The sequence below is a fragment of the Peromyscus eremicus genome, chromosome 23 (genome assembly GCF_949786415.1).
Source record: "Peromyscus eremicus chromosome 23, PerEre_H2_v1, whole genome shotgun sequence".
Taxonomy (NCBI): domain Eukaryota; kingdom Metazoa; phylum Chordata; class Mammalia; order Rodentia; family Cricetidae; genus Peromyscus; species Peromyscus eremicus.
Window position 1 is genome coordinate 32,210,972 of NC_081438.1, and position 22,381 is coordinate 32,233,352.

At 52.0% G+C, this 22,381-nt stretch overlaps 1 protein-coding gene across 1 annotated transcript in view; it reads left to right on the forward strand.

Annotated features, from left to right (window-relative positions):
* Prkar1b (protein kinase cAMP-dependent type I regulatory subunit beta) overlaps positions 1-12,033 on the forward strand; it is a 111,229-nt gene extending 99,196 nt beyond the window's left edge. The window contains exons 8-9 of the mRNA XM_059248961.1: positions 10,288-10,369; positions 11,679-12,033. Of these exons, the coding sequence (XP_059104944.1) occupies positions 10,288-10,369; positions 11,679-11,851 (255 nt within the window). The 3' untranslated portion in view covers positions 11,852-12,033. The remainder of the gene's footprint in view (positions 1-10,287; positions 10,370-11,678) is intronic.
* The last annotated feature ends 10,348 nt before the right edge of the window (positions 12,034-22,381 follow it).

Sequence of the window (22,381 nt, forward strand, 5' to 3'; positions counted from 1 at the left end):
CCTACAAGGACAGTTTGGTGGCATTGACCCCCACAGCGTGTGGTGGTTGCATATCTATTAGACTGTCCCAGCTATTTGGGAGGTTGAAGCAAGAGGATTTCTTGTGCCCAGAAGTTTAAGATAAGCCCCAGCCATGTGTTGTTGTTGCACGCCTTTAATCCCAGCACTCGGGAAGCAGAGGTAGGTGGATCTCTGTGGGTTCGAGGCCAGCCTGGTCTACAGAGTGAGTTCCAGGACAGCCAGAGCTACATAAAGAGACCCTGTCTTGATAAACAAACAAACAAACAAATAAACAAACAAACCTAAGTGACAAGCCTGAGTAATACAAACAAGCAAGCAAGCAAGCAAACATGTCCAATACACAGACAACACACACACACACACACACACACACACACACACACACACACACAGTATGCCAACCCACCATGCACCCAACACATACTCACACACATGCAGAAAGCATGTGCACCTTTCTCACACAGCACATAATCACTTGCACATACTTGTCTATACACTCCTATGCACAACACACTCATACATACAGATCCATTCACTCAGCACACAATAACATGCATGCTTAACACACAAACATACGCAATCATGTGAGCACAGTACCCGTATTCATGCATAGAACAACATGCACTCTTTCATGTACATGCATAGCACACACCATACAGCATTCATTCTTGTGGGTACATAACACGAAGACCCACACAGCATCACACCACAGCTCACACACTCAAGCACATAGCACCACACCCATGTTTACACAACACACATACACACAGTACGTGCATGTGTACACCTAAACAGCACCCACACGCTTGCATACACATCACATACACTCATGTGTGCACACACAGCACACTGGGTTTGCAGGCTGGAACAGCTTGTGGAACTCCTCTGGGCTTGGAAAGCCTGAGATCTGGGCATGGTGTGGTGGCTATGGATCTCTGAGAGAACAGCCAGATTTCCATTTGAGTGTCTCCCTGTCTGGTAGAGGTTTGGAGAGGCCATAACTGGAAAAGAAAAATAAGAGTATGGCAGAGGCAGGAAGCTGTACCTATCGGGCACCTGATGCACTCTAGACTTGTAGATGTGGGGCATTTGTCCTAGGCTGTGTCAAAGGCCTAACTGCCTGTGCATGCCCCACCCAGCTGCACCTGGAGAACAAGCTTGTATCCTTGGGGCCTGAGTTCTCCTGGGTTGAAAGTAGGGGTAGGGCCAGGCATATCTCATTTGTAGGGGTGCATATAGGCCATTCTGAGCCTGGGACTCACTTGGACTCACGGGGCTCCAGACACCATGGTTGGTGAGGAGGAAGGTTCCCAGCACATCCAGCCCAGCAGTAGGTGAAGGGACAGTCAGTATTGGCAGCACTCTTTGGGAAGACCCTCCAGGGCCTCAGTGGGTAGATGGAAGGGGACCCGTGGGTGGCGGAGGCCCTTTTAGAGTAGGTTCTGGAACTCTCTGTTGGTTGGACAGGGATGGAAGAAAGTCAGATGAAGGGCAGTAGGGTATGGACTATGGTGGGTAGAGGCGGCAGGGACAGAATCACTGAGCTCAATTACTTCTGGATGGCGGGTGGTGTTGGGTGGGTCGGCCAGGAGGGGCGGGGGAATGATGGCGGAGATGAGCAAGGGGGGGGTCCATCTAAGGGGGAGTCAGAAAGAGGAGTCCATCTGTAGGGGAGGTCAGCAGGGGTGTCCATCTATGGGGAAGGACAGCAGGGGTCCTACTCTTAGCAAGGACAATGGGCCATCAAGAGCAGGGAGATCAGAAAAGATGAGGGCCATTAACAGTGATGTCAGCCAGGACGGGAGAGCTTTGGTAGAGGTCACCTGGAATGGGGACTAGTGTTCAGGAGGAGTTCTATAAATAGAGACATGGATGGTAGGATGATGAGTTAGGATATGCATTCAAAAGCAGACACTAGGCCTCACTCAGGAAGCAAGACCATGGGCTTCCCAGATGGAACTTAGTAGCTCATGCCCACCCCCGTGAGTCAGCAACCCAGCACTGGTCTAGTACATTCACTCTTGCTCTGCTTGGTTGAGTTTTCCCGAGGCCAGTGTGTGAGGCCGGTGTACAGCCTGCTTCTCTAGCAGATGGTGGGGTAGGGTGGGTGGGGAGGGGAACTGAACCACAGGAGCAGGGCCCTACATGGCCGGGGGTGCCCACATACCGTCTCACTCTCTTGGCTCCCACCACTGTCTTCTTGACCCCTGCATGCCATGTCTACCTGCCCTGGAGTCCTGGAGCTTCATTTCGGGCCACTGTTTGGACACCTGCTGGACAGACTCAACCCCGGGGTATGTGTGACAGAGACTGACTCTGCAGAAGGGGGCCCTCTCACACAGGCTTTGACTGCCTCAAGCTGTGCTCCCCAGGCCCTCGTTGGCACCTGTCCCCATCCTGAGAGCTGTGGCGCCGGAATCCAAGTTAATGTCTGTTTTCCCACTGGAGCTGCTGGGCCGTGCCTCCGCCATAACCCAGACCTCACGGATGAGCCATTAAACGCTGGCACAAAAGCTGACCTCGGCCGCCCACCAGGCTGGTGTGTTTGCTCAGTTGTCGAAAGGACAGGCTGTAGCCAGCCGTGTTACAGACAGGCAGCAGAGCGAGGCGCGTGGGGAGGGCCAAGCAGGGCACCTTCGCAGATGAGAGCCCCAGGCTTCTTAAGGTAGGAGCAGCTACACAACCAGCAGGAGCCCTAGGGAAAGAGTCACACGGTGTGTGTATGTGGGGGGGGGGGCAGACTGGCTTTGCATGGGGTGGTGGAGGTGGGGTGGGGGAGCTGCAGTTGAAATCAGCTTCCACGTGGAAAACTGTTAATTGTGGGGGTCACTTTCTTTAAACCTATGGGTGTTCTTGAAAAACTGAAACCAAAACAAACACAAACAAACAAACAAAACCACAAAAACCTATGGGTGTGGGGGTTTTGTTTGTTTATGTGCAGGGTTGTGGATTCAATCTTCAGCACTATAGAGGGGGAAAGCCTTAAATGTTTAAATTAGATGTTGTAGTACGTTAGCCCAGAACCTGGGAGGCTAATGCTGGAGGGCTGGAAGTTTAAGGCCAGCCTGGCCTATGGAATGAGTTTGAGGCTAGCCTCATCAACATATTAAACTTTGTCTCAGAAAACCAAAATCAAACTTAGGTGTCATCCTTGGCCAGGCTGGGCTACATGAGAACCTGTCAATAATAATAATAATAATAATAATAATAATAATAATAATAATTAATAGTTTGAGAGGCTGGACAGGGTAGAGCCATTCCTGCAATCCTAGCCTTAGGGAAGCTGAGGTACAGTCTCAAAAGTTAGAGGGCAGCCTGGGCTACATGGCAAGCTCCTGTCTCAAAATTAAAACAAGACCTCTGGGATATGTTCCCCGGGTTGAGGCTACCTCCATGCTCTGTGACCGTGCTTGTGGGTGTGAGTTCAGTCTTGGCATCCATGCAGAAAAAGATGAGCCACGAGTACACATAGCAGCTGCAGGTTAGCCCTGGATCCCTGGGACAGCTTTCATGACACTGAGGACAAGCACATGTCTTCCATCTCCCTCCTCATCACTCATGTTCTCATCTCCCCATTCCCACTCTGGGGTCTCTGGGGTAGGCAGATCTTATCCATGCAAGGGATGGGCCACGCTCCATTCACAGCATGGATGCAGCTTGTGTGAATGAGCCCCAAAGGGTACACGCATGTGCCTGTACGTGCTTTTGTGGGTGCTGGTCCTCTATGGGTACTGGTTCCTATATGCATACATATCCCTGTGTGCACAGGTGTGTGTCCCCATGTGCGTGAGTGTCCCCATGGACACGCCTGTCCCCATGGGCCCCAGGCCTGTCTGCAATGCATCTCCCACACCTGTCTCCAATTACTGGTGTCACTTTTCATTTATGGATGGTGGGAACCACTTCCATGTATGGAAGTGAAACTAAGATTCTTTTAAAAGATACTTCTTTAAATAAAGCAAATAGTTTTGCCTGTGGCCTGTCCCCTGTTCTGGAGCGGAGGGCTGGTGGCCTCCGCTGTGCATGGGGTCTGACTCCTCCCCTTTCAGGCTCAGCTCCTTGCTGTCCAAGTGCGGGGTGCTTTTCATGCAAATGCCTCATGGTTCTTAGCTCCTCTGCTGGTCTCTGACTCTTTCCGGACTTGGAAAGACTTGGGCGTCCATGCTCATCCTAGTGTGGGTCCCAGGCAGAGGTCTAGAAGACATGGCCACCCACTCCAAGTAGGCCCTTGCTGATACCCTGAGCTCGCCCTATTTTCAGTGTTCCCCCCACCCCTTCACCCTCATCTTCTCCCTAGTCCCATCTTGGCCCGTTGCCAGTTGCTCCTCACTCTCTGGGAGGGTCTCTGCCCTGCTGGTTGATAGCTCTTGCTCCATGGTCACTTTGTGGCTAGACCTAGTTGACTGTCCCCTCCTAACCTAGTCCCTCGGTATCCCCAGTGTCTGAGGCCACGGCTTGTTTTTCACTGGATGCTTAAGGGTCCCTCCGGCAGAGGTGAGGGTCCCAGTCCCTTCTCAATTCATGCTGGAGAGATGGAGGCCGTGACAAGGAGGGACTCCAGGGCCAAGGTTGTAAATGATGAGCAGCTATGAGAACCAACTGGGCAAGAAAACTGCCTCACTCATGGCCCCGCCCATCTCCTCCCAGGAATTGGCTCCCAAAACCGATCTGGTTTCCCCCACCTCCACCTCTGAGAGCCCAGCTTCCCTGCTGAAAGCTACCATGTTTTGAATCTTAAAAATGTCCAGGGAAGTGTCAGGAAGATGGCTTAGTTGATGAAGGGCTTGCTTTATAAACAAGAGGACCTGAGTTTGATCCCCAGAACCCACCTAAAAGCCAGGAGTGGTGGCATGTGCCTACAATCCCAGCACTGGAGAGGTGGCCACAGGACAGTCCCGAGGGCCTGCTGGCCCGCCAATCTAGCTGAACTTGTGAGCGCCAGGGTCAGCAAGAGACCCTGTCTCAAAAAATAAAGTGGGGAGTGATTGAGGAAGACACTCAGTTCAACTTCTGGTCTCCACATGCTAGGCTGTGAGATATGGAAAGGGGAAGCCTGCGACCTGGCCTTGTAGGAGTGGATCCCATGTGACCCTCAGTGGCTTCCTTCTTAGGAAAGTCACACTTCCTCCTTAATGTTGTAGGAAAAAAAAAACTTCTTTAAAAAAGTCACAGCAGTTAAAGGGAAATTTATCGTCTGTCACTGCACCCGTCATAGGCACCCAGGAGTGACGATTCCCCTTACCTCACCTCTGAGCTGTCTGCTCCAAATCTGCAGCTGAACTGGGATCTTCAATGAGGAACTTGGAGACGATGAGCCAGAAATTTGGCATGGGTGTTTTCCAAGCCTGAGCTCTAGACATGTCCTCCAGGATATCTGGCCATTTCCGTGGCGACTAGGAACACAGGATGGACCTTGAATTGGGAGTGTTTTGTTGTTGTTGTTTTTGTTTTTCTAGGAGCTTTCTTTCCATGGCAGGAGACATGGAAGGCCTGTCTCTAGCAGATGAGAGAGCGTACTGCTTGCTGGCTTCACAGACATGGGGCTTTAGGGTGAGGAAGGCAACAGTCATGCTCCAGACAGTGTATTGGTCAGAGCAACAAAGGAACTGCTGTAACAAAGAGCCCCATATCAACGCAGCAGGAAGAACAGGGATGTCTCTTTCTGTCCCACAGGGTCTGGGGCCCCACAGCACAGGTGTTCCAGGAAGCCAGGATCCCTATGTTATGTGTAGGAGGCTCGGAGTCCCCTGCCGACCCCCTGCTCTCCCGCTTTCGCTCTCCTCCCTGATCTCACCTCAGCATCTTGCCAGCTTCTCCTCCCTATGTCAGAGGCTCCCCCATCTCTGGTTGGCTCCTTTGACCTTGTGGAGCTCAGCTTCATGGTCACTTTGTGTCACAGCCCTGCTGACTATGTCCCTTTGTGCTCCCCCTGTCGGAGCCTGTGGTTTGACGGCCGCCTCTGTCCCCTCACATTTGCTGGACGCTGACCCTTCAAGGGCAGGGGCATGCCCGCACATCCCCTGCAGTATTCCCAACCCTGGAGAGGCACAAGACACACAGTCACTGATTCTGTCTTCTGGGTCTTTATCAGGCAGAGGCTTTGTGTGCATTTCGTCCTCACGGACATCTTTCTTGGGAGTTTCTGTGACCATCCCCAGCTCACTTGAAAGAAACTGAGGTTGACATGAGTTTCCTCTATCTGTTAATGATAGAGGAATGGCATGTGGTGACTTCAGAGCCATGGCAACTTTGTTCTATCATGTGGCACCTGGTAGAGGACTGGAAGACTGGGCACTTTACTGAGGGTACCAGGGCAAGAAGTAAGAACAAGCTGGGATCCCTAAAAAGTCCTCAACCTAGTTCCTAGGTCTGCAAATAGGTTGGTGATTTTTTTTTTTTTTTAGCATGTAGCAACATTAAGTTGGCTTTCTATTTGTTTGAGGATATTTTTGGGGTGTGTGTGTGTCTGTGTATATGTGTGTGTGTATATGTGTGTGTCTGTGTGTGTATGTCTGTGTGTATATGTGTGTGTGTATATGTGTGTGTCTGTGTGTGTATGTGTGTGTGTATATGTGTGTGTGTGTGTGTGCGCGCGCGCGCGCGTGTGTGTGTGTGGTATGTATGTGTTGCTATGTAGCTCTGGCTACCTTTGAATCTGAGATTCTCCTGCCTCTGCCTTGAGGATTCTGAGATGAAGGTCGAGCGAGATGACTCAGTGGGCTAAGGCACTTGTCACCCAGCATGATGACCTAACTTTGATCCCCAGGATCCGCATGGTGGCAAGAGAGAAGTAAATGCTGGTATGACAGGATCATGCTAGGTCACCAGGCTCCCCAGGCCAGCACTGTGTATGTTTGTACATGTGTATGGGGGAGTGTGCAAGTGTGGGAAGAATGTGCATGTGTGTGTATACAAGTGTCTTCATTAGGGTTTCTATTGCTGTGAAGAGACGCTATGACCACGGGAACTCCTACAGTGGAAGACATTTAATTGGGGCTGGCCTACAGTTTCAGAGGTTTAGTCCATTATCATCATGGTGGGACATGGCAGCATGCAGGCATGATGCTGGAGAAGGAACTGAGAGTTCTACATCTTGATCTGTAAGCAACAGGAAATGCACTGTCACACTGGGTGTTAGCTTGAGCATAGGAGACCTCAAAGCCTGCCCCTTCAGTGACACACTTCCTCCAACAAAGCCACACTTCCTAATAGTGCCACTTTCTATGAGCTTATGGGAGCCAATTACATTCAAACTACCACAGCAAGTGAATGGAGAGGCCTGAGATCAACCTCAGGGGCTGCCCACCTTGCTTTTAAAGACAGGGCCCCTCACTGGCCTAGGGATGGACGATTAAGGCTAAACTGGCTGGCCAGTGAGCCCTAGAGATCCCCTTATATCTATCTGCCTTTGTCCTGTCAGGGGGCTGACATGGGTGCTGGGAACTAAACTCAGGTCACCTGGAAGAGCAGCAAGTGCTCTTAACCACTGAACCATTGCTCCGACCCAAATGAATTACTTTAAAAAATACTAACTTTTTTTTTTTTTTTAATTTGTGGAGGGGTGCGGTGTGTATGTGTGTGTAGAGATTCAAAAGCACTGAGATTGTAAGTTTGGGCCACCAAGTCCAGCTTTACGTGAATGTTGAGGGTCTTCATGCTTATGTGGGAAGCACTCTGCAGACTAAACTTTCCCCAACCCCCCCCACCCCAGCTGTGACTTTAAAGACAGGAAGCCCCAGCATAAACCACCCTAGTCCTAACACAGCGAAAGTCGGCTCAGGAGCCCACCACAGTGAGCTGTCCGGACAGGTGGGGCTAATCTCCTCTGTTGGGGCCCCTGGTGGGCATGAGCATGCGTTCCCTGCCCATGCTCCCTGCTCACACTGGCAGCCCCAGAGCAGTCTCATGTTTACATGCCCCATTCCATCCATCAGCCAGATTCATAAACATGCAGAGGCCCAGGAGCCAGGTTGGGAATCTAGTTTCGGGGGTTGCTAAGGGTGCCTGGGGACTCCAGGCACTACGGGCACCAGCTGCTGACCTGGAAGTTACTCATGAAGCCAGGCAGAGCCTGGTCACGGGCTCTAGCAAGGTTGGGTCTGAGTGAGCCTGGGTGATGAAGCCCGCCTTTGCCATAGAGTGCTGTCTATGCCTAGAGAGTGGCTTTGTTGGGTGGGTACCTAGATATCTCGGCATGGGAGGTGGCCCTGGAGACCTAGCAACACTCACATGGAGGCCCCGAGGACCAGGAACCTCGGCATCCTCTGCGGGTTTTAAATGAGATGCAGAAGCCCTCAGGCAGCTGCCTGCCTCAGGGACACGGAGGCTGATCAGAGTCTGGAAATTCAGAGCTAAACTGCCTCCTCGGAGATGAATCGCACACACTGCCATGCTCGGTATCAAACTCAGTGTTGTGTAGTGTTTGAAAAGGAGTCTCATATAGCACAGGCTGGCCTAGAATGCTCTGTGAAGCCTAGGGTGACCTTGAATTTCCTATGCTTGTACCTGCTTCCTGAGTGCTGAGATTACAGATTCGCTCCACACCTGACTTTTTTCTTCCTCCCTCCCTCCCTCCCTCCCTCCCTCCCTCCCTCCCTTTTGATGTGTGTGTGTGTGTGTGTGTGTGTGCCAGTGTCTGCTACATATGTGTGGATATCAATGGAGTCAGAAGAGGGTATTGGATTCCCCAGGAGCTGGATTTATAGGCAGTTTTAAGTCACCTGACATGGATGAAGATCCCGAAGAACACCAATTGCTCTTAGCCACTGGACCATCTCTCCAGCCCAAATGAATGCCCCCCCCCCTTTTTGGTTTTCGAGACAGGGTTTCTCTGTGTAGCTTTGCGCCTTTCCTGAAACTCACTCTGTAGACCAGGCTGGCCTCGAACTCACAGAGATCCGCCTGCCTCTGCCTCCCGAGTGCTGGGATTAAAGGCGTGTACCACCACCGCCCGCCCCCTTCCCCTTTTTAACATTTACTTATTTGTGGGGAGGTGATGCATGTGTGGAGGTCAAAGGATAACTTTCAGGAGACAGGTCTCTTCTTCTACCATGTGGGCCTTAGAGCTCGAACTCAGGTCGTTAGACTTGGTTGCAAGCGACTTTACCCACAGAGCCAACTCAAGGTCTCTTTCCCCCGGTTTTTGTTTTTGTGAGCTTTCTTGTTGCTGTCTTTGTTGTTTTGCTTTGGCTTTGCTTTTGTTTGTTGGGCAGGATTTTTGGTCAGTGTCTCACTTTGTAGCCTGGGATGGGCTCGAACTCACAGCAATCCCCCTGCCTCGGCTTCCTAAGTGCTGGGATTCTAGGTGGGAATTACCACACCTGGCTCAGCTCTGCTGTTCTTTTGGGGAGTTACTGGCATGTTGAAAGCCAGTCTCCATCTTTCTGAGGCCCTGAAGGTGACAAGTGGGGATTCTGACTCTGGAAAGGTTTGCCTAGTCGGAGCCACAGTCCACCCATGTGTGCTGACTGTCTCAGGTAGCAGAATGCGTGAGCACAGAAGGCATTTGGCGGCCCAGACGTCCTGGGTGCCCTGGCCTTGTCTTTAATGTTCCCAGAGGCCAGTGACCTACTGCAGCTGCCCTGTTAATCATTGAGCCAGCTTCATCTGGAGACCTGCTGCCCTCTTGGGCATAAGGAGGGGCTGCATAGCTCAGCAGGTGTGTGACCCTGAGACCATGCTCCTCCCTGCCTCCCTGGAGCCCCCCCCCCCCACATGTGGCGGGACAACCCATTGTCCTTAAGCTGCAGCCCAAGGTCAGTTCTCAGCATAGTGACCAAGCACTGGCACCCTTGGGGCCATCCCCACAGTTACCACCAAGGCCTCTGGGGGAGGTGCTGGGTGGGTCCCCACTTGGGGGTGTTTCCATCATGTCAGTAAAAGCAAGGTTCAGACAGGAACCTCTAGGCCTCTAGGTGTCTGGGAGGGTGCATTGGCAAGCTGCAGCAACTCAGAGCTCAGAGCTCATGCAGATCCACCTCCCAGAAGGCCTGGTGGACCCAAAAAGTGGAGGGAGAAGCCAGCGGAGTTAAGGATGGGAGCAGCTGTGGCTGCGTGGAGGAAAGGAGCCAGGAAGAAGACACACAGGCAGGGGTTCCTGCTGCAGACTCCCCACGTGACCCTCCAACAAGTGATCCCCCCAACACATGCTCACCAAAGCAAATGATCCCCAAAATGTGATGTACCCCAAACAAGCAGCTTCCAACATGCCCCCCTAACAACTGACCTACACACTTGAGTGACTCTTGCCTGTCCCCTCCCTCACAGGGCTCTGCTTCCGTCCTCCAGCGACGATCCCCCAATGAGGAGTATGTGGAAGTGGGGCGCCTTGGGCCCTCTGACTACTTTGGTAAGTTGGGGTCCCCCACTCAAGATATGGCATCTAATTTGGGGCCCTGGGTCAGAAGCTGCATGGAGTTTCATGAGGCCCCAGGGTGGCTCTGAGGGTTAGGGCAAGCCACATGCACACGTGAGAGAGGCCTCAGCTGGAGTCACCTCACATTGAAGTCTAGGACTGAGACCACGAGGCTGACAGTCCTGGGGGCCAGCGCTGGTCTTGGGGAGAGCAGAGCCCTGGTGAGAGACACAGGGACCATAAGCTGTTCACTCCTGTAGCTGCCAAGGAAGAGGGTCCTGAGTATTTCCAGAATGTTCTTACAGCTGGGACTAGGTCATCAGGAGGCCTGGGCCACATCACAGTTGTCTGTTGCATGTGGGGCTGCTAGGCAAATCACAGGACAATACTAACTAAATTCGAATTTCAGATAAATAACAGGGTTTTTCTTGGTGGTGGCGGTGGGGTACTGAAACAGTCTCATGGAAGCCAAGCTGGCTTCGAACTCGATGTGTAGCTGAGGACGACCTTGAATTTTCCATCCTCTTGCCCCTACCTCTTGAGTGCTGGGTTCACAGGCATGCTTCACCATGCCTGGTTTATGCAGGGCTGGGATGGAACCCAGAGCTCTGTGCATGCCTGGCAAGTACTCTACCAATGAGCTACATCCCCAGCCCCTAATTTGTTAGCTTATATAAAAATATTTCAAGTATTTCACAGGACGTACTTAAGCTAGGGAAGGGTTTGCCCCAGACTGACTTGTGCAGGGCTTGCCATTCTAGCTATAGGAATGCTGAAGCAGGAGGATGGCACATTCATGGCCTGTCCTAGGCAACTTATTGAGATCCTGTCTCAAAATAAAAAAAAAAATAATTTTTAAAGGGCTCAGGTTGTAGTTCAGTGGTAACATGCTCAGGTACCATGCACGAGGCTGTGTTCAGTCCCTAGGTAAACACAGACAGACAGACAGGCAGACAGACAGACAGATACACACACACACACACACACACACACACACACACACACACACTGCACTTATATTCAAGACCAGAGCTAAAGATTCACGAGTTCAATCCCTAGCACTGAATATACCAGGTGTGGTAGTTCAGTTTGAAGTCCCCAGCACTCAGGAGGAGACAAGACGATCAGAAGTTCAAAGCCATCTTCAGCTCTATAGTGAGTGAGTTCTAGGCCAGCCTGGGCAATATGGGACCCTGTCTCAAGGAAAGAAAGGAGAGAAGAAGAAGAAAACACAGGTTCACCTGGCGTCCCACCGGGAAGGAAGGCCGTTCTGTGCCTTGACTTTCTCCTCTCATCCCTCCAGGGGAGATTGCCCTGCTGCTGAACCGTCCCCGTGCGGCCACCGTGGTGGCCCGGGGTCCCCTCAAGTGTGTGAAGTTGGACCGGCCTCGTTTTGAACGCGTCCTGGGCCCCTGCTCTGAAATCCTGAAGAGAAACATCCAGCGTTACAATAGCTTCATCTCCCTCACTGTCTGAGCTTGCACTGCGCCTGCACCCTTGTGGGGGCTCCCACTGTGGCCCTGTGACCCACTCCCCATGCCGGGGGCCTGGGAGCTGCTGGTTAACGGCTAGGTGGGGCTGGTGCCTGGCACGGAGCCTCTCCCTTCTCTGGACTCACTTTTGAAATAAATAACCATCTCGTGCATTTTAAAAACAAAGGGCAAGCAACCACTGTACCCCCAGACCAGGGACGTGACCGCTGGCTCCCCCACAGAGGCCCTGCAGCCTTATCTTGGGGCCACCCTATCCCCTCTTCAAGTCTTTTGGGAATTTTTATCTGATCCCCATACTTGAACTGGCCCTGTGTCCTACTGGGTCTCAAGAAGAGGGGCACAGCTACCCTTGTAGCTTTTCCCCAGAGCTGGAAGTTATCAGGACACAGTCCCTGGACCCTGTCAGATTCTCCCAGGTCTAGGCCCAGGTATAGGACAGATTGTGTCAAATGGAAGTGTCCTCAAATGGACACTCAGGCTTGAAAGCAGAAACAGAGGGTGAGGAAAGACATTCTGGGTCCCTGCCCACTACCCACAACCCCCAGAGGGACCCCTGATAGACCCAAGTAGATCCCAGCCTCTTAACTGGGGCCTGAGCTATAGTCCCAGAAAGGTAGGAGATAGTGGCTTTGACCAGTCACTTGCCTTCACAGCTCTTGGAAAGTCCATTTCCGGGTAGTCTGGGCACACTGATCTCCTGTCAGGACAGTTGGCCAAGCCCGTGACCCCTCACTGGCTGGACGCCCAGATTGGGCAGGAAGCATGGCTGAGGCTGGGGCTTTCCAAACGTGGTGAGTCTGGCCTGAGTCCTCATCTCCTGGAGGCCAGGAGCCACGGCTCTGTCAGCCTTCCTATTGGAGACCCCAAGGGATAGCAAAGAACTCCAACTTGCTGATTAAAGCTGTGGGCATTGAGCCTCCCCCAGATTCATTGTGTAAAGCCTGAGTCCCTGCCCCTGAACCCCAAACATCTCTCACCCGAGTCTCTTTTCTCCCTTACATGAGGGGAACATGTACTGAAACCAGGCTTGACCCCGCATACTGAACCATCAACATCCTGTCCCCAGTGCAGTGTGATATGAGCCAGCCAGGCCTGAGGGCCACGTGAGTGTCCACAACTGCTCAGTGTCCCCTGGGTAGCCGGCATGTCATAAGACAGTGTGATCAATCTTCTCTTGCCCCCGCTGTGCACGTCTAGGGAGGTGACCCTTACAGCTGGCCATCAGCTCCTCCCTGTGTGGCCGTGGCTGTGTGTGTCCTGCCTGCACCGTGGACTATCTGTGGATTCTGTGGACCTGCTCCTCCATTCCCTATTTATGTCACCAAGTGCTGCATGAGCTATTAAATGTGCAATGAAGAACCTTTTCCCGATCTGGGAGGCCTCTGTCTAAATCTTTTTTGTAGATCTATGGGTTTTCTGATCTGTTCTGGCATTTCCAAGTGATTAACACTGAGCCGGTGAGAATTGGCTCAGCGGGTAGAGTGCTTTTCCTGAAAACGTGAGGGCCTGAGTTCAAATCTCCAGAGCCCACATTAAACCTAGATAAGGTATCAGCCATCTACAATTGCAGGGCTCCTTCTGCAAGGTGGGAGAGGCAGACAGGAGAATCTCTGGAAATGCTCAGACCAGCTAGCCTGGTGTACTTAACTGTAAATAAGAGACCTTGTCCCGAAACCAGGTGGGAGGTGAGTGCAACTTCTGACCTCTGACCTACTTATATATGTCATGGCACACTCAAACACACACACACACACATACACACACACAGTTTAAAAATCATTAAAGCTAATGGGTAGTGGTGGCACACCCCTTTAATCCCAGCATTTGGGAGGCAGAGACAGGAGGATCACTGAGTTTGAGAACAGCCTGGTCTACAGAACAAGTTCTGGGATAACCAGGGCTACACAAAGAAACCCTGACTCAATAAGCAAACCAAACAAACAGACAGAATCACTAAAGCTGAGGCTGGCTCAGTAGTAAAACACTTGCCTAGAACCCCCCAGTGAGGGGCTGGGGTGTGGCTCAGTGGTAGAGCACCTGCCTAGAATCCCCCAGTGAGGGGCTGGGGTGTGACTCAGTGGTAGAACACTTGCCTAGAATCCCCCAGTGAGGGGCTGGGGTGTGGCTCAGTGGTAGAGCACCTGCCTAGAATCCCCCAGTGAGGGGCTGGGGTGTGGCTCAGTGGTAGAGCACCTGCCTAACATGGGTTCAATATCTCATGCTGCAGAAACAAGTAAATAAATTAAAAGTTAAAACGACAAATGTTTTTGTTATTATCTGCATGCACAGTACATTGCAGCTATCACTACGCCCTCCTACAGAGCTTCATCTTCCTACCCCAAATCCCACACATTAGATGTGAACTCCCCATCCCCACCCCTACTTGTACCTTCTGTAAGTCAACATATCCAAACCAAAGTCTTCTATCTGTCTATCATCTATCTATCTATCTATCTATCTATCTATCTATCTATCTATCTATCTATCTATCTATCTATCTTATCTATCTGTCTATCTATCTATCTTTCTATCATCTACCTATCTATCATCTATCTATTTTGATATTTTGAAACAGTCTCACTATAGAGCTCAGGTTGGCTCCAAGCTCATGAAATCCTCCTGCCTCAGTTTCTTGAGTGCTGGACTTATAGGCCTCCATCACCATGCCTGGCTAACTAGTTTCATTTCAACATTGTCAGTTCAAATGGGAATCCATGTTGTAGACCCCTGTCTACCTCATCCTGGGGATGGGCAAGTAGACAGGGCCCAGCCCCAACCTTGTACTCCATGTCTGATTCTCTCTGGTTTCCTATATGTAGGGATGGGGCCATGCTGCTGCCAAGTCGAAGGGTAGACTAAATATCGAGAGGGAAGAGATTGGCTGGTGCCACTGGTCAAATTTCTCACGGGTCCACATGGGATCTGGGACAGAGAACTTGTCTCCATTTCATTCTGGCCTCTGTCCCTTGCTAGCTGTGGTGGGTTTTGCTTGCCTTGGAGGGGGCAGACTGTGTCTGGGGAATTCTCCTCCTCCTCAGTCACTTACGCAGGCCGTCTCCATTGGTGAATTCACAGGAGTTCACTGTTCATTCACTCCTTGGTTCTTTTCCACAGTTCTGGGCCCTTTCTAGGAGTCTTCAATCACAAGCCACTTCCCTGCCAAAACCATTTCCTTGAGGCCAGGGCTTTCTGACCAAAGGACATGAAGACAGAGGCCTGCTGTGGCTGGATGCCAGCAGGTGGGGCTCAGCCCTGCTAGGATGATGGCCTTGGCTGGCGCTTCCAGACAGTGGCAGTCCTGACCTTGGCTGGCCGATTCAGTCTACGGACAGTCCTGACCTCACTCCCCCGGCCCCGCTGAATCAGCCGGGCTGGCTGTGGTGACTCACTTTGAGGTTAGTCCCCTGGCTAGAGACAAGCAGCGCTCCTGCAAGACTGGGGCCGGGTGACTTCACATCCGGGGCACCCGGGTCCTCGCTTTAGATCTAGTTCCCCCCCACTTCAAGTTAGTTGTGCTTCCTCTGAGCTCAGCTGGCCCTGGTCCTGCTAGGAAGTCTTTATTGACCCCAGCCTGGCTGCTTTCTGTCTTCTTCTGGGATGTCACCAAATTGGGAAGCTGACGCCTGAGCCCTCCACCATCTCCAGCTCCAGATGGTTGGTGATGATTCTTCATCCTGTCTGGGTCCAGTCTGTGCCCACAGACCAGGAGCCCAGCCTGGGTAACAATGTAACACAGTCTTAAATAAAAATAAAAACACATGTAGGCTGGGTGTGGTGGCGCATGTCTTTAATCTCAGGAGGCAGAGGCAGGAGGATCTCTGTGAGTTTGAGGCCAGCCTGGTCTACATAGCAAGTTCCAGGCCAGCCAGGAGTACCTATATAGTGAGACCCTGTCTCAAAAATGAAAACAAAAAATTCCAAACAAATGTAAAATAATGGCTGGTGGTATAGCTCAGGGCAGTACCTGCCTAACACACGAAGGGCTTGCGTTCTGTTCCCAATCCTTGGAAGAAAAATGAAGTTCACTGTATATGTGTGTATGTAAGCACATTCCTGGAAAAGGTTCTGAGGGCCTTGATGACCCACAAGTACATGGGCCAGGGGGAGTGGGGGGCAACTCGGGCTCAGGCTGAGTTTAAGGAAAGGCCTTCCTTATCAGAGGTCCCTTCAGAACAAAGACCTGTGTCACTCCGCTGGACTCTTATGGGGGCAGTCAGCCCCTCCATCAACCTCCTTGAACAAATTTTCTTTTGACTTCTACAAGCAGAGAACTCAGTTTTGTACATTTTAGCCAAATACCCAAGGCCTGGATTGTGGCTCAGTTGGTAGAATGCTTGCCTAGCATGCACATGACCAACTAACCACCACCAACAACAACAAATTAAAACAGTGCTCGGCGTGCAGCTTAGTGATGACTGACCTATCATGTACCACCCAGGTATGGCTGGTGTGCCCTGTGCTAGTGAAAATGTGTGTGTGTGTGTGTGTGTGTGTGTGTGTGTGTGTGTGTGTGTGTGTGCTCGTGTGTGTATGTAGAGACCAGGTATCGATGTCACAATGTTAGGGGTCTTCGTCAATCATTCTCCACAATTTTCCCCCCTTTTTAGGCAGGCTCTCTCTCTGAGCCGGGAGCTCACTGATTGGCTAGGCTGACTGCCCATCAAGTCCCTGGGATCCTCCCGTTTCTGCCTCCCAGTGCTGGGATTACAGGTGCACACCACCACACTTGGCTTCTGACATGAGTTCTGGGGATTAACTTGGGTTCTCACATTTGCACGGCACGCACATTACCTACTGACCTATCCCCACAGCCCCATTGCTCTCTTTTGAGACAGGATCTCTCACTAGTCTGGAATTTGCCAAGCAGGCTAGGCTGGCCATGGATCCGCCGGGATCCGCCACTTTCTCAGCACTGGGATTACAAATATGCTCCAACATGGACATGGCTTCTCCTTTCTCCCTCCCTCCCTCCCTCCCTCTCCCCTCCCTACTTTCTTCTTTTCCTTCTCTCTCTCTCTCTCTCTCTCTCTCTCTCTCTCTCTCTCTCTCTCTCTCTCCCTTTCTTTTGTGGGCAATGCCACTGTGTTGTCCAGACTTGAGGTCTTCCCCTTTCAGCCTCCCAGGTGCTGGTATTACTGGCATGTAGCACCATGCTTTGCTCCCAGTTTTTCTTTCTTTTTTGGGGAGGGGATGGGGAGATGGTTTCGAGACAGGGTTTCTCTGTGTATCCCTGGCTGTCCTGGAACTCGCTTTGTAGACCAGACTGGCCTCGAACTCACAGAGATCCACCTGCCTCTGCCTCCAGAGTGCTGGGATTAAGGGCGTGCGCCACCACCGCCTGGCCATGCTCCTGGTTTTCGTTAGCTGCTTGGCATAAGGCAAATTGCTTAACTTCTCTGAGCTTCGATGATCTCATCTGTGAATTGGGAGGTATATTTGCCTCCCAAGCTTGATTTTTAGCATGGCATGAGATCGTAGGTAAGGAATGTTAATCCAGTAAGAGAAATTCAGACTCGAAGCTATCATTGCATGGGACATCAAACCCTGTCATTCATAATGACAAGCACCTGGCCCTCAGGCTTCATCCATGCCAATCCGTTGTGGTATTCACAGTCTCTAGACCCAAAGTAGCTGGGTGTGACCCTGATGTCCTGCCTGGAGAAGACCTTTGTTTGGTTTACCTTAGTCCAAAGGAGCTATCCTCCTCTCTCCTCTTGGAACCTCATTCCCCAGGTGTCCCCAGGTGGAGCTGCTCTAGGTAAAGATGCTCCAGCCTGCTCAGGGATCCTTGCAAATGAGGCAGCTGTCTCCAGGAAGGACTCTCTGTACATCTGACCCTCCATCTCGTGACATAAACTCAGGGTATGGCCTTATGGATTCTGTGAAGAGGGACTCAGACAGGCCCTGGAGGGTAGGTTGACTACTCCATGAGGTCTGAGGACCTGGTGTTGGGCACAACTATGATCTGAATAGCCCACAGCTGGCCCCAGGATATAACTCCCATTGAATGGCTGCTGCCAGCTCATACACAACAGGAGGGTTCCAGAACCCCTGTCTCCAGAACCTAGTCCCCCACAGGATGCCCCTCAGGACATGGTCCCTGAGCTGGTTAGAGCTGGTTAGTTGGTTTTTTTTTTTTTTTTTTTTTTTTGTTTTTTTTTTTTTTTGGTCAGCTTGGCACTTGCTAGGGTCATCTGGGGAGAGGGAACCTCAGTTGAGAAAATGTCTTCATCATATTGGCTTGGAGGCAAGGCTGTAGAGCATTCCCTTGAGTAATGAGTTTGGGTGGAGCCACCCTTGGAAAGATAGTCCTGGGTTGTATAAAAAAGCAGGCTGAGCAAGCCGTAAGGAGCAAGCCAGTAAGCTGTGTCCCTCCACGGTCTCTGCTTCAGCTCCTGCCTCCAGGTTCCTGCTTGTGTTCCTGCCTTGGTTACCCCTGATGCCGGACTGGAAGCTGTAAGATGGAATCAACCCCTTCCTCTACAAGCTGCTTTTGGCTATAGTGTTTATCACAGCAACACAAAGCTGACTGAAACAGACCCTCATGGAGGATCCCCTGTGTTGGGCTGAGGGCGGGAAGGAGAGTCACCGCTGAGGTAGACAAGAGACCCCAGGAACTTTATATCACTAAAGTTGTCACCTAGAGTCCCCTGCATGAGAGTAGTGACCTTGAAGGAGCACAATACCCCTCCCACGAAGCTGTCTGGTGCCACCCAAAATAGGTGGGTGCCACTGCTTGGTCAGTTACTCACTCCTTAACCCATCAATCACTCAGCAGGCCCGCCCACTGTAGCCACTGGGCTACAGGACTGTAGCGAACCTTCTGTGGTCTCCCCCTCCCTCTCTCCCTCCCTCTTCCTCTCTGCTTCTCTGTCTCCATCTCTGCCTCTTCTTTATTTGCCTTCCTATCTCCCTCTGTCCCTGTCTTGTTCAGTCTCTCTTTCCCTGTCTCGACCCTGTCTCTACCTTCTCTGCCTGTGTGTGACTCTCTCCTTATCTCTCTGTCTCTATCTCTCTCTGTTTGTTTTCCTCTCTTTTCCCTCCCCCCCCCCCCGCTCTGTGAGTGCCAGTCTGCACCAAGCACCGCAGAGCCCTGTCCCACCAAACCTTACGGTGTCCCTGTGGGGCTCATTTTACACACGGGCCACTGCAGTTCACAGAAGAGGGGCCCCCCAGAGAGGAGAGCCTGGGCCATCTCTGCCCAGCCCAGCCTGTCCTGGGACCATAAAACTGTTTATGAGTGGAGCCCAACCCACTGGAGCCCAGCCAGGTTTCCCCTGGGAGGCTATCATGCTTCCTGGGAGTCCCCAGGAAGATGTGAGTACTAGAAGACAGTATGCGGCAGTGATGGGCACCCAGGGGAGCTGTGTATGGGCCATGTGGGCTGGCCATGGCTCGGTCTCCTCCATCTGCTCACATCTGGCACAAGGAAGCCTGTCCCTAGGCCACCCTGCAGTCTCTGAGGTGTCTCTCTTGCTCACCTCTGCACCCTGTACCCACCAAACTGCAGGATGAAAACCTCACGGGATGGGGAGGGTGTCACTACACAGTGTCACCAGACACCTCCTGACATCCTTGTCCCTGTCTGAGTGGCAGATGGGGGTGATGGCCCTGCTTACAAGCCTGAGCCCAGAGGCCCATTAGACAATGATATCCAAGTAATCGGCTGGGGAATTTCTCAGAAAATGGCCCAGGATCCTAAGGCTAGCAGAGCAATGTGAAAGGTGAAGTTTACCCACTCTGAAAACCCTGGCTTTAAATGCTTCTTGGAGCTAATGTCATCCCCGACCCCCAGGATGCATTCCCAACTAGGAATATGGGAGGCCTCACTAGTATCCACCTTATCCAGACTGATGGCCACCTGGGACAGGCAGTACCAGTCTTGCAGCATCTGAAGGCCAGGTGAGAAGGGTATGTGGCAAGTGGGGCTGGAATCACAGACGGTGCTGTCCTCCAGGGCTGCCCAAGGCTGCCCAGGGTACCTCTCTTGCTGACAGTTGCTGGGACAGAAATGGGGAGATAGAAAAGGCCACAGCAGACCCCCATGTGGACTCGATTTGAGACGTTTGGACTGCATCCACCTCCCCATTCAAGAAAAGGGAGCTATGGGCCAGGGAACATCCAAGAGGGCCTCAGAGGAACCACGTAGGTAGAAAGGCCAAGAAGGTGCTGGGAACCAGTGAAATCTTGCTTCCAACCAGAGAGACAGCAGTGTTCCCCATGATGTAACAGAGCTGATGGCTCAGTGGACCCCTTCTCTAGGGAATCCAACCGAAAGCCTGAGGCACAGTTTGAAGATGTGAATATATCTAGGACTGGGTCTCTGATGGCTATCCAGCCCTACTCCTCTCTGGGGAGCCGCTACAGTCATCTCCCCTTGCTGGACTCTAGGTGGCTGAGAGGGAACTTGGAGGGGCTGGGCCCGGAAGAAGCCCACTCTCTCCTCCTTCCTGCAGGACACAGCAGGTCCTGAGAGCTTCCAGATTCCTTGGTCCAGACCCCGCCCCTCCACGGGAAATGATGAGCTGGCCTGGAGTGGGGAAGGGAGGATGGGAGAGGGCAGGGGAATTGAAAGTGCATTCCAGACTGGTGACATAGCCCAGTGGCCCCAGGACAGGGAGGGCACCAATTGAGCTGCTGTTCTGGAAGGTCCCTGAGATCTGATTCCCCTGAGGAAGAGGAGAGACTGGTGAATGGGGTGGGGAGGCACTCTTGCCCTGGAGGGTACAGATAACCTTAAAAGCCACCTGGAAGCCTTGTCAGACACCCACCTCCCCACTCTGGACCTAGACTCCCTAAACTGCCTGGCTTAGGTCTAGGGTAGAGTGGATGGTTGTCTCTGGTTCTCATCGGTTCACCTGGATGTATCTTCTGTGGCCCAGAGCCCCAGGCTCTGGGTGAGGTTGGTAGTTCACACTGCCCTTGGGGAAACCCTGGTAGGTCTACTCTGGGAGGTGGGAGTTCCTGAAGGAAGAGAGGAGGCTGAGAATGAGGGCTGGCTGGGTGTTCTGTGCTAACCTGGGCCAGGCACTGCCCCAGGGGGCTTTCTCTGCTTTAGGTCTCAGGACGTCCAAGCATCCAGTGCGTGGTACCCAGGTTGTAGCAGCAAGGCCAAGGATGGGGCAGGGAGCTTATGCTAGGCTCTGATGGGGCAGCTGGGCTACAGAAATGGAACCAACTCTTTTCTGTCCTAAACTCTAGAGGCTGTGGTCTCCTGTGAGTCCAGAGAGCTGGGTGATGGGTGTCCTTCAGTGGGGATAGCCTTTAGGAGGATAGATAACAAGCAAGGCTCACCCTCCCTGGAACTTCTGCTACCCAAGAGGTCATTCCCTCCACTCACAGGGCTCCTGCCTTCTCTTCCATGGCTATGTCTTTTCATGGGAGGTTTTGTTGGTTTACAGGCCCTTGATAGTTCTAAGGAGGACAGGCAGGGTGCTGGGGCTTGGTACTGAATGGCCAGGAGTTTCAGATCTCACCACAAGCAGCAGTTAGGCAGTCCCCAGCCATCTGTGTCCCTCTTGGGGTTCTGTGCCCTGGTGTGGTACCTTTGCAAGTAGGGCTGCCCTGGGCGATCAACTTGTGGGTGGTACCTGGAGAAGGAGCCATGAGGTCTCTTGACCTCCTGTGTGGGTTCCTTCAAGCCTTCTGTGGGCCCAGCTAACCCATCCCAAATTCGGAGCTCCAGGAATCATGAAGTCATAAATCCCACCCCCCTTTTTCAGCCTCCAAGTTTTGGGGCAGTTTGTTGTGTAGCCATGGGCACCTATGAACCACTGACAGAAAGCGCCACCATTTCTGAAAAACTGAGGGCTGGAGTAGGACTTGTCCACAGAACATTGTGGAATAACACAGGTACAGGTATCTGGGTACACACCTGCCCTGTCAGCATGGCAACAGTTTAGGAGGTTTGCTTGGTACTGAGACAGACAGTCAATTTCACACCCAGGCCCCTTGAAGCTGGGACTGATGAACTTCTCTGTCACCTAGAGCTATTAGGGTAGGGTGACATGGTGACTCATTGTTAAAATATACGACTCAGGCCAGGCATGGTGGCTTACGCCTTTAATCCCAGCACTCAGAGACAGAGGTCGGTGGATCAGTGTGACTTCCGAGGCTAGCCTGGTTACATAATGAGTTTCAGAATAGCCGGGGCTTCGTAGGGAGACCCTGTCTCAAAAACCAGTACAACACAGAATAGAAGCCGAGGCTTAGCCTAGCCTGGTGACACAGGCCTGTTATCTTAGCTGCTCGGGGGAGGGGGGGTGAGGCAGGAGGGTTGCTAGTTCAAAACCTGCCTGGGCTACAGAACGACCTCATATCGAGGCTGGGAAACTTGACAAGACCCTATATGAAAATTAGACCCTATATGAAAATTAGACCCTATATGAAAATTAAAAAGTAAAAATTAAGGCTTTGATGCTGGCTGTTGTGGTACAGACTTTAATCCCAGCTTTTGGGAGGCAGAGGCTGGTGGATTTCTGAGTTCATGGTCAGCTTGGTCTACACAGTGAGT